We start from the raw sequence: 15,333 nt of genomic DNA, 5'->3' as shown, positions 1-15,333 counted from the left end.
AGTTTAGTGGAAAACGTAGACGTGCAGCATGCTTGGCAACAGTCTAATGAATTCTGTTAACCGAAATAAATGATTGAATAGTGAAAACAGAGCGGGGTATGTAGAGAAGACGCAGCCACCGGAGTAACAGTAGCCCACCGGATCTGTAGGGTAGCCTCACCACTGCATATTTTACCTCAAACAGAAAATAATAAAGATTTAACGACAGTTAACTCTGGAATTGATGGTCTTGGTGCTCAAAATAGGCAACACTATTTTGAAAACACCCGCTTGGAAAAAAGCATCGCGTGGGGAACAGGTGGCGTCAGCTGCAGCGCGTGCGCGCTGTGAGAACGTGAGCGCGCTCGTGGTCGAGAGGCTGTGTATCAGGCGCGTGCGCGCTGTGAGAACGTGAGAGCGCTCGTGGTCGAGAGGCTGTGTATCAGGCGCGTGCGCGCTGTGAGAGGCTGTGTATCAGGCGCGTGCGCGCTGTGAGAACGTGAGAGCAGAGGCTGTCTATAGAGGCTGTCTATAGAGGCTGTCTATAGAGGCTGTCTATAGAGGCTGTCTATCAGACCGAGGGACTCAGATGAGCCTCCAGTGAACGGGGAGGTTTAGGACCAGCAGTGAACGGGGAGGTTTAGGACCAGCAGTGAACGGGGAGGTTTAGGACCAGCAGTGAACGGGGAGGTTTAGGACCAGCAGTGAACGGGGAGGTTTAGGACCAGCAGTGAACGGGGAGGTTTAGGACCAGCAGTGAACGGGGAGGTTTAGGACGAGCAGTCATTTAAAGATGGTAAGACCTCGTCAATTAGCCTACAATAGATATCAATACATTTTTATTTGATGGTAAAATTACGTTATCATTAATTTATATTAAGCCAATGTTAGGCTATGTCCTTAAAAAGTTATTGGAAGCCAGTTTTATTTCTTGTATTTCTGTCAGTTTGTTTGAACGTTAGGCTACTTAATTTTTAACTTACCATTTCGTTATTGCATTTTTAGTCTATTGACTTAATTGGAACGCGTTAACTATTTGAACTGTTAACTCTTAAGAAGATATAGGGCTTAAAACAACGTTTAACTTGAATGAATAATAGGCCTATAGCGTCAGCCATACAGTAAATGCTATAAAACAAACCTGTCCTTTATTTTTGTGCATCATTAGTGGCGTTACGAGTTAATGTTACAACACGTTCAGAAGTAGGCTAGTAAAATCTTTTAATAGTAGCCTAACCTCATAATGTGTTGTCTGTTGTCACCGAGTATTCCTGTTCTGTGAAGGAGGAATAGTAGTCCACCATCCCAGGCACATGAGGACTGCAGGCATGGCCCTTTTCAAGCAGCAGAAAGTGGAGGATTTCTATGAAATAGGCGAAGAATTGGGAAGGTAAACAGCTTATCATACCTAATCAAATTGTAATAATAACCCCAAATTTAATTTAAATGTATGTTTTGGACCTCTATTGACATGACTCTTGCGACCTCTGGTTGGAGTTAGGGTACATTGATTGAACATCAACCCTTCCATACAGCGTTATACATCTCAAAAGGTTACAGTGTGATCACTCATGAACTGAGAACTTCACTATCTCTTTTTTAAATCAACTGTTTTGATCTTGCAGAAGTGAGTGAGTGGTAGTCAGTAAGAAGGGGTAGTGCATAGTCATCCAACATTAAACAGATAAAACATCCAAGTGAGAGAAAAGATTTCTGACTTTGCTATTATGTATTGTGAGACCTCAGGGCGCTATGCATTGACATGACCAAAGACTAAAAACTAGTTTCCAATACTGCTTGCTTAAATATAAATGCGACCCTATACACAGTATAAAGGATACACTATTTTGTAGCCTCTCTCTCTCTCTCTCTCTATATATATATATATATATATATATACACACACACACACATATATATATATATATACACACACACAACATAACATTTTCTGTACAGTATGTAACAAATGAAGACATGGTATCTAATGCTTCCTGCTGTGTCTGTCTGACACTGTCAGCCCTCTAGTCTCTAACACACACACACACACACACACACACACACACACACTCACACACACACACACACACACACACACGCGCGCGCACACACACACACACACACACACACACACACACACACACACACGTCGTGTCTCTCTCTTTTATGGAACTCAGACAAGCCAACAGGTGGACGGAGGAGGCCGGCTGGGTTTAAATTTAGCCCGGTGTGTTAGTCATAGATTATTCTTTCTCCTTAGGATGCAGCGAAAAGGGCCTTTCCTCCCGTTGATGCTACCTCTAAGGCATATTGTGCATGGAGAGATCTGAATGCTACCTCTAAGGCATATTGTGCATGGAGAGATCTGAATGCTACCTCTAAGGCATATTGTGCATGGAGAGATCTGAATGCTACCTCTAAGGCATATTGTGCATGGAGAGATCTGAATGCTACCTCTAAGGCATATTGTGCATGGAGAGATCTGAATGCTACCTCTAAGGCATATTGTGCATGGAGAGATCTGAACCAGTTCTCTGAGCCACCCTACTTCTCCTGTGAATCTTCACCCGGCAACACTGTATTGCCTGTATTTGTTTAATTAATTAATTTTTTAAAGACAACTGTTAGACAGGCACAGTGCTTTTTAAAGACTCCATCTATCTTTAGGGGTGTCTATATCTCCTCTCATGGACGAGGAGGTGGGGTATAAGCTTACTCACCATTCCACTGGACTGTACTGTGAGAGAAAAACACATGTAGTATCTACCGTAGATATCTTTTGAGTCTGTTCCCTGTAATGGCCAGTTTCTCTCTCTGTTTACTTGTTTACATCATGAATTAGTTTATCTGTGTTCCTTTGTCATATTTAGTTGTTTGTGTATGTGTTTACATGATATAAACCCCAGAATTATCAGGCTTAGCTCATGCAGGCAGTCCAACTTGGCTGCTGAAGTAGCACCTCACCAAGATTAGACTGCCTGCTTCAAAAGTTTTAGAGAGCAAATTGAGCTAACCTTTCACGGTAGCATATCTTTTTGATCAAATATGACACCATACAGTAGAAATAGTGCAAGACTTACTGTACCCCCTCCCTCTTTTCCTCATAGGCCTCTCTGAAGTTGTAGTCCTGGAGTCTCTGACATCGGTGTGTCTCTCTGTGCTTCTCTGGCGTTCCAGTGGGCAGTTTGCCATCGTCAAGCAGTGCAGGGAGAAGAGCAGCGGACTGGAGTTCGCCGCCAAGTTCATCAAGAAGCGTCAGAGCGTTGCAAGCCGGCGCGGGGTGAGGAGGGAGGAGATCGAGAGGGAGGTGAACATCCTGCAGCAGATCCAGCACCCCAACATTGTTACGCTGCACGATGTCTACGAAAACCGCACAGACGTGGTGCTCATCCTGGAGTTGTGAGTGAGATGAGACCAGTGTGGACCAACAATGGCTGGTACTGTACCAGGACTGGCCTCAGGATGTGCACAGACTGGACCAAGTTCAGACCAACAAACCTTAATTTATCACAGTATTCATTTTATATTTTACCATTTTCATAATATGTAATAATGAGGTTCTAGCTCATGCATTTTCTTGTGTATCTCCTTTTATATAATAAGTGGGCAGTATGGACCAGGGCGTAGAGTGTGGATATGGACCAGGGCGTAGAGTGTGGATATGGACCAGGGCGTAGAGTGTGGATATGGACCAGGGCGTAGAGTGTGGATATGGACCAGGGCGTAGAGTGTGGATATGGACCAGGGCGTAGAGTGTGGATATGGACCAGGGCGTAGAGTGTGGATATGGACCAGGGCGTAGAGTGTAGATATGGACCAGGGCGTAGAGTGTGGATATGGACCAGGGCGTAGAGTGTGGATATGGACCAGGGCGTAGAGTGTGGATATGGACCAGGGCGTAGAGTGTGGATATGGACCAGGGTGTAGAGTGTGGATATGGACCAGGGCGTAGAGTGTGGATATGGACCAGGGTGTAGAGTGTGGATATGGACCAGGGCGTAGAGTGTGGATATGGACCAGGGCGTAGAGTGTGGATATGGACCAGGGCGTAGAGTGTGGATATGGACCAGGGTGTAGAGTGTGGATATGGACCAGGGCGTAGAGTGTGGATATGGACCAGGGCGTAGAGTGTGGATATGGACCAGGGCGTAGAGTGTGGATATGGACCAGGGCGTAGAGTGTGGATATGGACCAGGGCGTAGAGTGTGGATATGGACCAGGGCGTAGAGTGTAGATATGGACCAGGGCGTAGAGTGTGGATATGGACCAGGGCGTAGAGTGTGGATATGGACCAGGGCGTAGAGTGTGGATATGGACCAGGGCGTAGAGTGTGGATATGGACCAGGGCGTAGAGTGTGGATATGGACCAGGGCGTAGAGTGTGGTACAGTAGGACCCCACTCATCCAAACTTCAGAGATCCGAACCTCCCGGTCTACCGGACGTTTTCTTTTTTTTAGCCTTCTATCTGGTTACTGGTGGGATTTTCATTACAGTACTGTATCCTACTGTGAATAAAAACAGAACTGTATGTAGACATACATGTTGCCTGTAGGCTGTAGCCTACTGTCACATTTCATTTCTTTGTTATTTTAATGTCGAGCATAAAACGTAAACGAGTCTGCTGCGCGAGAGCTGCATTCCTTGGTAGCCAGAAAGCGCGTCAGCAACCTGAAGCAGCATCGAGTCATTTTTTCGTTCCCAGTTAATGGACTTCAGGAACACAGACGTGTTGTGGGCATGTAGATTATCCTACTAGGCCTACTGCATTTGTTAAATAATAGCCTACAGCCTAGGCCACGTTAGCCTACATCGGTTGTTTAAGAGACTTTCTTTTAGGCTACAATAGCCTAACACACGACAACTTGTCTGTCATTTCATTTATTTATTTCTCGATTATCATTTGCTCTAATAGTTCTAATGTTGGGTTGTTTTTAGGCTATACCATTTTGTTCTGCGAATACAGTACCTATCGATGCAGCGTAGGCCTCATTTGAGAATAAAGTACTGTATTTGATCAAAGCACGCACTCAAGTGGAAATTTGTTTATTTTATTCTAGGCTACTGTAGGCCTATTATAGGCTAGACTATATGAGTTTAGTTGGCTATTTGATTGCAATTTTGATGCATTTTCACAAGTAATTAAGGGTATTTATCGGTGTATTATGAGTCTATATGAAACAAGTATATACCACTTATTGAATTTGGTGCATTTTAACATAAATTTCAGTCATCCGGACATTTCAGAGATACGAACGACCTTCGGTCCCGTTGGGTTGGGATAAGTGGGGTCCTACTGTACATGCCGGTCATTTATACTGTATGTGGTTTATTGCAGGGTGTCTGGAGGAGAGCTCTTTGATTTCTTGGCTCAGAAGGAGTCACTGAGTGAAGAGGAGGCTACACAGTTTATCAAACAGATCCTAGAGGGTGTCCACTATCTCCACTCCAGAAAGATCGCCCACTTTGATCTAAAGGTCTGTACCTTGTGTTTGTGTGTGTGTTTGTGTGTGTTGTTTAGCTGAGCAGGTGGAGCTCAGACCAGGAGGATCATTCATAAATATGAGTAGCTGCACCAAAGGACAATACACTACTCCTGCATACCCAGAAGCTCTCGCTACGGCAAGAACTTCTAGGACCTAGATCTAGGATCTGTGGACACCAATGAGAATCCAGTCAGATTTTCAACCGGAAGCTGATTGGCCTGCGCAGATAGTGGGCCATGCAGAGAGGCTGATTCGGCCTCTGATTGGTCACTGACGGCAGATTTCCACTTTTCAAGTATTTCTAACGAGTCCTGCACTCTACCGAGCTGTTGGTAGCATAATATTTGGCACGCAAGGTGCGATTTACATGGACTTAATTTCAAAAGTGCATTCCTTAAATGAGTTTTTAATTTAGTCCTGACTATCCTCTCCTGATGAAAGGCAGGCTAGCGTGCTGGCTCTGCCCCCTGCCCAGGATTTGTGGCGCGTGACTTCAGACTAGTCCTCCTCTAATGGAGGCCTACAAGACCCGCTGCAACGGCAACACTCATTTAGTTATCACTCGTTTGATCTGATAACGATAATTTCTCTTGTCAGTAATGAAACATTGATGAGCTCTTTAGTTGCCAGCCAAGACTATTTCATATCCATACTGTGGCTACTGGCTATATGGATGTTTTATGAGAAGTTAAAGAGAATAATGCTCATTTGAAAACCATTTATGAGCAGGCTATACGTAGTAAGTTCTAAAATAGAAAGGGAGTTAAATGTTTCACAGAAAAGATAAGAGGTTAATGTGACATTTAAGGAAGCTGAAAAATACACAACTATGAAACTATATTCTCACACAGCACATAACTGCACTGCAGGAACCTGACTAGCTGAAAACGACACGCTAAAATTCTGCCCAACAGCATAACACATGAGGACACTACTAAATGGGACTGGTATGGGTGTAGCCACCTAGCTAGCATAATGCGCTTGAGAGAAAATGCTGCGTCAGGTTGAGAGCAGCACTCAACTGCAGGTCCTGGCAGTGATGACAGAAACACATGCACTAGACACACCACAGCAAACCCTAGGGGAGGAGGGGAGGAGAGAGGCAGTGACGAGGTGGTGCATGATAAGTACAGGGTACGGATGGAACTCTCTTCAACACCCCAGGGCCAAAGTCAAGGCTCAGGAACATTGTCAGCGGAGGCCTGGCGCACCCAACATGTCTTTCTGGGTTGGCTTTAAAAGGCCTTTTCTGTTATGAGGGAAACAGGAGTGTAACCTGTTAGATCATGTCATCCAGTACAATAGTTTTACAATCTATGCTACTTTATTATTGTGACGATTATGAAGTGTTGGTAGGGTTTGGTAGAGTAGGCTAATTAAATAAACTAGGGCTGCGAGCAGCAGTGAGCAGGCCCTCGCACCCCACGCGTGTCGGGGTACGGCGCCGTTAAAGGGTGTGCTATTTCGGTGTCCAGTACTGAGAGAAATTTCCTGTCACCAGTAGGTGGCGCTCTAAGCATGACTCAATACCGTCGCATAGATGTGTCCAGGACGGTACCTTGATGAAGCGTGAGAAATGTTGGTTTTGTTTGAGGACTTCCTGTTTCACCAATAGGTGGCGCTATAAGTATGACGCAATACTGACACATAGATGTGTTCAGGATAGAACCTTCATGAAGTGTGAGAAATATCAGACAAATTGGATAATGTATGAAGGAGTTATGAGGACTTCCTTTTTTATGGCGAAACGTCAAAATCCGCTGCGGCGCCACGGCAAGGGTGTTTAGTAAACGTAGCATTGTTTGGATAACTTTTAATCAGAAAGGTCCTCAGATGAAGCAGACCGAGTGTGAAGTCGATCGGATGAAATCTGTAGGAGGAGTTCTTTAAAGTATGAGGAATGGAAATGTCAAAAATGAGCAAAATGGCAGACTTCCTGTTGGATTGAGGGTATGCTCCAAGAGACTTTTTTGTGTGTGTGGATAAATTAGCTATGTCTATCAACTTTCATTTGCCTACGAAAAACTGGAAGGTGGGGCTCGCCATTTTAAACTTTCCAGGGGGCGCTCTGGAGCCGTTTTGCCACCCCCATTTCTGGCACCCATGAAATATCATTTTTTTTACCGGGACTGACGTATCTGCCAAGTTTCAAGCGTTTTTATGGATGTTTAGGCCTCCAAAAAGGCATTTGTGGTTTCACCAGTAGGTGGCGCTATAGGTTTGACTCAATACCGATGCATAGATGTGTTCAGGATGCGAGCTTCATGAAGCGTGAGCAATTAGGTGCAAATTGGATAATGTATGTTGCTGTGATGAGGACTTCCTGTTTTATGGCGAAATGTCAGAATTTGGCGGGGCGCCACGGCAAGAGTGTTTGGTGAAAACTATTTTTTTTAATACATCAAACTGAAAGGTGGGGCTCGCCATTTTCAATTTTCCAGGGGGCGCTCTTGAGCCGTTTTGCCACGCCCATTTCCGTCACCCATGAAATATAAAAATTTTCACCGGGACTGACGTATCTGCAAAGTTTCATCGATGTTTAGGCCACCAAAAAGGCATTTGTTTGGGGTGAGGAAGATAGGAGAAGGTAGAAGGTAGGAGAATAATAATAATCCTTACAATTTCAATAGGGCCTCGCACCGCCAGCGCTCGGGCCCTAATTATCTTTGAGCGGGGTTAGTGTTTGGTCAAATGAACTATTAAACTGTCATTGTATGAGCTGTTTGCTCCCTCAAAGACTATGTGGACTGGTTATCAGCAGGGATAACATCATTTATATGAGATTTACTAAAGAAACACATGACATTTAGTGCAGTGGGAGGCTAGCATTCAGACAAAATATTTTGAGTTCGCTGCATCTCTACAAACTCTGGCTTGAATCCAATCAATGGTGTGCTTTGGTTTGCTTCAGGCGGCCTTTTAGGCCTACATAATGATTTCCATGTTAAATGTATCTTCACATTCTTCTAAAGGACTATGGACTATACATATTCTCACATGTGCAGGGGGACTGCAACACAGCTGCTACAGCCAGAACTGCTAAATGTGCTGTATGCGTGGCAGATTGCAAACATGCTGACTCGACCATCTTTGTTCTTGTGTGGTTCACAGCCTGAGAACATAATGCTGCTTGACAAGAACGTGCCCTTGCCAAGGATCAAACTCATCGATTTTGGGCTGGCACACAAGATTGAGGCGGGGGCCGAGTTCAAGAACATATTTGGAACTCCAGAGTTTGTGGGTAAGATTTCAGTGTGAAATCAAGATTCCACGATTATATAACTTCGTCTGAATGTTTTCTCAAACCGGTAACAGTTGCAAAGCTTTCAATATTACAATATTATTGTTGAAGGGGTGTTGTGGATATTTCTGTTACAGAGTATTGTTCAGGAGAGATTCAATGGCATCATTCTAAGTTTAACAAAGTTTATTACGTACATGCAAGCAGAGTGAGAAATCATGTGACAAATGGCGGTCCTGATCTGCGGTTACAGTCAACATGTATACAGTCAAAGAGAGAACCCTCGGTGTCTGAGTTACTTCCCAGCCCTCGCTTCCCACCCCCCAGTCCAGCTGGATTCCTGATTTGTCGACAGAGAGACTGGCAAGGCTGGGGTGCGAGCAGAGACAGTTACTCCTACAAAAACATAAGATTACAAAGTATCAATCAATCAATCAATCAGAGAGATAAGAGAAAAACACATTTTCACTCACCTGTTGTCAGATAAAATTGACCGGTCAAGCAGCAAGTTTCTTAATCCAGCTACTGTTAGCTCGTCATTCTGTGTTGGTAGGTATGGATTTGAAAGCGCGTTCCATCGCCAGACAGCAGCGCACTTCATGTCCAAACTCAGTTTTGCTCGCTCCATGTTGTCATCTGACTCTGAGAAAATGTTGCTAGTCATGTGACAGCTGGCATCTGGAATGGTAGCACAGCGCCCTCTGCTGTTGGATTTGAGAGTTTGTTTTCCCTCAGGAAAAAGAGGGAGGACAGTTATCCTGATATCAGACCGAATTGTCAACTCGTCTCACTCCATTGAGAACTTCAATTTAGAATCAGCAAACTTTTAGTGGGCAGATTCGAATGCCTTGGCTACAGTTGATGGGCTATGTACCCGTTTAATAGGGTTGCACCGAGACATTAAACTTATGAAATACTATGCACAAAAAATGAGCAACGCATAAAACATTTCATATATTTATATTCATGCATCATTCAAATATCACATTTTCACTCCTTAATTACCACAAAGGAACATGCCTCATGGGTGGAGCTCTGGGGGACGTGTTTACTGTTTACGTCTGGCTGCTGGGATGCCAATCATTAATGGAGTCGACTGATTGAAATGATTCTGTCTTTCTCAGCTCCAGAGATAGTCAACTATGAGCCACTTGGACTGGAAGCAGACATGTGGAGTATAGGTGTCATCACCTACATCCTGTAAGTACACAAACACAGAACATGAACTTGTCTGCAGTGCAATATGTGTCAGAGGTTTCATTGCATTGCTTGTCAGTATCGATTCCACCCTCACAAACGCTGGGATTGATCTTGAGTCCTCCAATTTTACTGAAACACTACTTCAGCCAGCTACGCTACCAAAAGCTAGCGATTCGATGGCTCAGGTGAACGGTATTTATGTGAGTTTAACCATTTCAACTCAGTTACATATGCAATGATGAAGAGAATACATCAGCATCAAACAAGGTTATACCTTCCTGTCCATTTCCTGTTTCAGCTTGAGTGGAGCGTCTCCCTTCCTAGGTGAGTCTAAACAGGACACGCTGGGCAACATCTCCGCCATGAACTACGAGTTTGACGAGGAGTTCTTCTGCCACACCAGTGAGCTGGCCAAGAGTTTCATCAGACAGCTGCTGGAGAGAGATACGAGGTGAGAGGGCAGAGGGCACATGGAACATTCTAGAGAGGAACTTTGAGGACTGTACTATTGCTACTGTAGCATTACTTTGCATAGGAAAGCCCAGGCAGGATATGTACTTTTTTCTTCATGCCTTTGTGATAAGCAACAATATTCTGTACATGGCTTTTATTAAGTCATTCAATTGTTTGCCGACAGAAAGAGGCTGACTATCCAAGATGCTCTCAACCACCCTTGGATCAAGGTATTTTAAATAAATACATATATACATACATATATATATATACACAATATATATATATTTACTCTTACTCTGAAAATGTAATTTAATATAATGTATTGCTTTATAAATGTTCTTAGCCGGTAGACAAACATACTCCAGGAGCTTGCTCGATCGCCTTGTTGAGAGGGGTCAGGGAAGAATTTTTACAGCTCACTTATCTGGCCCCCGGGTGATTACTGTTTTTTTGCTTCCCTCTGGAATATGTAGAGAGTGGGTCGTATGCCCACCTCCCTTGTTCTCTGTAAAGCGCATTGTGTTGCCTCTGGGTATGAAATGCGCTATACAAATAAAGCTTTGATTGATCGATATGATAGGACATACATCAATGTGTGCTTATGCTATTGCATGCAATATCTCTTTGTTTGACATTACACACTTATATTGGTATCCACTATGTGTTGAACAACCTCACAAATATCCTTAAACAATTGAATGCCCTGGAACAAACATGCATGCTAGATATGGTGATATGGTAGCATGGCAATAAATGGACTGTTTTGAACAACAAGTTTATGTCCACAAAATATGTTTACAGATTGTACTGGACATTCAATTATCATAATGGGTGTTTGTAATGATCATGTGTTGGTTAGAGAGGGTGCTCTAAGGACAGAGGAACTTGAGAATGTCTTACCATCAGTGCTTGTGTGTACAGTTGTTGGCACATGATGGAATATGACCTCAAGTCCTCTGTCATTCGGTTTACATTCTTATATTCAGTTGATTTCTACATCAGTCTCCAGTCTGTACTCTGGTTTGGACATTGTACCAGAGTACAGACTGAACACCAGAGTACAGACTGAATGAGTCTGTCAATATAAAAATACATACTTTGGTCAAACTACATTAGTTACCAAAGTTAACTTTGATAAACAATATCAAAGAGCTTGTGTACCTCCTCCTCTGGATCCTGCATGTTATATACACAGTGATTTATATTTAGCATGAAGGTACTGCTCCCAGTTTCTAAAAAGAGCATGACTGTGGTGATGACGAGAAGATGCATTTTCCACCACACTCGGAATGTCTCACCTGAAACTTCCTGTGGTTTGAAATGGATGAATTCCACCTTAGCAGTTGCTGTGTATTTGCCATCTCACCCCGGCCTCTGCATGTTACAGTGCATAATATCTGCAGAAGCATGCTGGCTGTCTAAGCTCTGCCCTGCTCTGACCATATACACACTTCTATCTCAAGTCCAACGAGCACAAGGAGGAAACCAAGGCACCTGTAACCAAGAAACGTGAGCGCCGGCAACTGAAGACCAAGCGCCTAAAGGAGTATACCATCAAATCCCACTCCAGCATGCCACCCAACAACACGTATGTGAACTTTGAGCGCTTTGCCCAGGTGGTGGAGGACATCGGCCAGATGGAGGGGACCTTCGGGGGCCTGGCGGCAGCTCATGACTCCCTGCAGGAGGACATCGACGCCCTGGTCTCCATCTACAACGAGAAGGAGGCCTGGTACAAGGAGGAGAGCGAGGGAGTGCGCCACGAGCTGTCACAGATCCGCTACGAGTTCCGCAAGGTGGAGGCCATGAAGAGGAGCCTGCAGGAGGACATGCAGGCCGTGGGCGTCGGCCTGGCCTCGCTCAGCGCCCGCTACCAGCAGAGGAACAGCCACTTCCAAGCTCTCAGGCAGGAGCTGAGCCATGAGCTGAAGTGGGTGCAGGACATGGTGGGGTCGTTTCCCATGGACGGAGGTGGTGGAGGCTTCCCCGACCACAACTTCTCCACGGTCTTTAATAATGAGGTGAACGAGGCCCTGAAGGAGCTGCTCAACAGATCCTGTGGAGGCGACCTGCTGTCTGGGATCAACCTGGACCTGACTGAGGCTGGCCAGCAGAGATCATGAGAGGGCTGCTTTGTCACTGATGTAGACAGACGGGGAAATATGCTATTTTGAGGATGACTTGGTAGAGTTGAGAGCTTAATTTCCTCCAGAGTCATATTCTTGTCAGTTATGATGGTATTTTGCAGATCGATCTTTTTTCATGTCATGCCATCAAAAAGCTTGTGTGAAAAGTTCATTCATTCATTCATTCATTCATTCATTCATCCATTCAAGGGTATAGAGCAATCAGACTTTTATCCAGTACTGCCACTGTGTGTGGGAATGTCTGGTGAACTAACCATTTAGTACAGTATCTTCTTCAGTACCTTTGCATTTCATGGGAGAATTACTTGCGGTCCATTTTATGGTTCAAATTGTGAGGATCGGGGATGATGCATTACATCTTAAAGTATCTCAACACCATTTAGGATGTAATGCATCATCCCCGACATGGGCGGCAGCAGTGAGTAGGCTAAACAAAGCGGAGAGCGCCGATTCGCCGGTAGAAGAAGACAGTTGATGCGCTGTGGATATAAAACATTTAAGTGTACAAATGTGCCCTTTATTTGAAAGGTGGGGGACTACAAACTGTAGCGCTTTAGGAGAAAAGGCTTTCATCTTTCCAACGATGTGTTTACTTTGGTGAGTAACGAAACGGTTTTGTCTGTAGAGTCGGACGACCGGGCCGATGAAGCGCTTTCATAGGCAAATTGCATTGAGAGTAACAGGGCGTTATACGTAGGAGATCGCCCTGGACCAGGTCTAAAGTCATACCTACAAGCTATAATGGCCTAAGTATATTTTATTTTTTTTACAAACTATATTTCCACTCACTACAGGAATCACAATAATTAAAACGGTTTTAATAAACTTCACTATAAGCGCCTACCATAATTTGTACTCACACTGGTTCTCCAGCCTCCTCAGCACACACATCACAGGAATGGTCCATATTTGTCATGTTTTGTGATTGAAATATCAAAATCATGACAACAAACAAATGTAATCAAGTGTCCACTGTCCATAATTTATTATTTTAACATGCCATATTTAGGCTACATTCAGAAAAAAAAATCATCAGATCACGTCATTCAGCCAGTTTATAAACAACAATACTGCAGCAGCTGAATACGTCTTACACTAGACAGCAGTTAATTGAAAAAGGTCAAAGAGTGCCGAAATGCAAAACTTGCATTTCTCCCTGCCACTTCCTGTAGGTTCTAGGCTACATACAGTGATGTGCACAGCCTGCATGTAGGTCACCATTGCCAGCACTGTTGTCGGTAACCTCCCCTTGTCTTCGGGACCACGGGAAGCAGATTTTGCAGAACCTGGCGCAGCTGCAGAACAAGCCCGAATGACCCCATAAACCAATCTCCATCCAAAAGCAAATGTTAAAATGAAACTGTTCATTTTCTGAAATTAAACTAACACCAATCTCATTGACATGATCAAGGTAATAAAATATGTTTACCAATGGGAAGTCTGGAACTAGAAGGATTTTGCCTACCCATGTGTAAGGCTGGAGACTCCAGCTACACATCCAAGATGGCTCTGGCTGTCATCCTTATCATCACTACAAACAGTGCTGGCTGCTCTGGCTGCTGACTTACATTTGAATGCTCTGATTTATTTTCATACTGTAAATAGTTGCATGAAACACATCACTTTATAACACATTTCAGGGATGATAACTCATCTGGGATGAAAAAGGTGACAAAGAGCAAACCCATACACAAATCAAAGAAATGACCAATTTTGGATTAAAAAACAGCCAATTCATCCCCTCCACCCACCTTTGAGTGTGAGTAGCAGCTGCATACCTACTACTATCAATCTGATGACAAAATGGAGTATCATGCGAGTTCAATTCTAGTCCCACTCCCATGACAGGACAGCAGATTACCTTAAATTTAGCCTAGCAATCAGAAAAACTTTCGTTTTTTGTAACATGTTTTTCATGATGGCGAATGTGCATTTCAGCTAGCTAGCTAGCTATCATAACGCTAGCTAGCTGACTTTAGATTTACAAGCAAGTGGAGAGACGATGATGACACTAGCTAGCTTTCATTAAATCGTGTTACCTTTCTGAGGGGGAGTAAAAGAATATGTGAGACAGCCAAGTTCAAATACCTTCTAGTAAAGTTAGCTAACTGCTCCTGCAGAAAGCAGTGTCCGTGAGCTTCTGTGGTGGACTAAACCATTTTGTTAAGGGTGTGTAGGAGGCTCAACTATTTAGGGGATTAAAGATCAGTCTCTCAGACTATATTTTCAATCAATTTTAATTTAGTTATGACACTGACTCATTCATTAGAAATGACACAAATACAGACAAAATCACAGCGGTGGCACCACTGGCCACCCCCTAGAATCGCCTGTCTGGTCGCAGTCGCAAGACCAGACATGTCCAATCGACAGGGATAGCCTGGATGTACACCTGTGGGCGTGGTCAGGTGATTGACACATACAACACACGCCAGTCTAATGATAAAGGCGTTATCGTTAGAGTGGTGTGTGTTGGGAAAGGGCAAAAGCGCAGTCTAATGATAAGAGTGAAAGCACACTGTTATGATAAACGCACAATCTAATGATAAAAGCACACGCTAATGATAAAAGTGCAGTTGACTGATAAAAGCACACTTATGATGAAAGCACACTTTTAATGATAAAAGCACACTCAAATGACAAAAGTGCAGTTTAACGATTAATTTAATGACTAATTGAATGATTAATTTAATGAATAATTGAATTTGATTGCATTTTATCATTCACACATTTAATTAGATTGCATTTTAATCGATCACACATTTAATTAAATTGCATTTTAATCGACAACATATTTATTTATTAATTTTTGTTACTTCCACCCCT

The 15,333-nt window shown here is 43.6% G+C and overlaps 1 protein-coding gene and 1 long non-coding RNA gene across 2 annotated transcripts; one reads left to right on the top strand and one right to left on the bottom strand.

Annotated features, from left to right (window-relative positions):
* Positions 1-1,292: 1,292 nt before the first annotated feature.
* Positions 1,293-12,674, top strand: dapk2a (death-associated protein kinase 2a; the record flags this gene model as incomplete). Its single annotated transcript, XM_084437095.1, has 8 exons — positions 1,293-1,369; positions 3,157-3,378; positions 5,316-5,454; positions 8,575-8,704; positions 9,829-9,904; positions 10,203-10,355; positions 10,542-10,587; positions 11,824-12,674. 8 exons carry the CDS (start codon positions 1,293-1,295, stop codon positions 12,481-12,483), a joined length of 1,503 nt encoding a protein of 500 aa, XP_084293221.1. The 3' UTR covers positions 12,484-12,674.
* On the bottom strand, positions 8,967-10,330 carry LOC311308163. Its single transcript, XR_014630412.1, has 4 exons — positions 10,179-10,330; positions 9,725-9,902; positions 9,178-9,408; positions 8,967-9,100 (listed from the first exon to the last, which is right to left on the bottom strand). It is a non-coding gene; the product is annotated as an uncharacterized lncRNA (long non-coding RNA).
* Positions 12,675-15,333: the final 2,659 nt, after the last annotated feature.

This window comes from Borostomias antarcticus, assembly GCF_949987555.1.
Source record: "Borostomias antarcticus genome assembly, chromosome: 4".
NCBI lineage: Eukaryota > Metazoa > Chordata > Actinopteri > Stomiiformes > Stomiidae > Borostomias > Borostomias antarcticus.
Note: the sequence above shows the minus strand (reverse complement) of the source record. Positions and strands in the feature narration are given on the sequence as shown.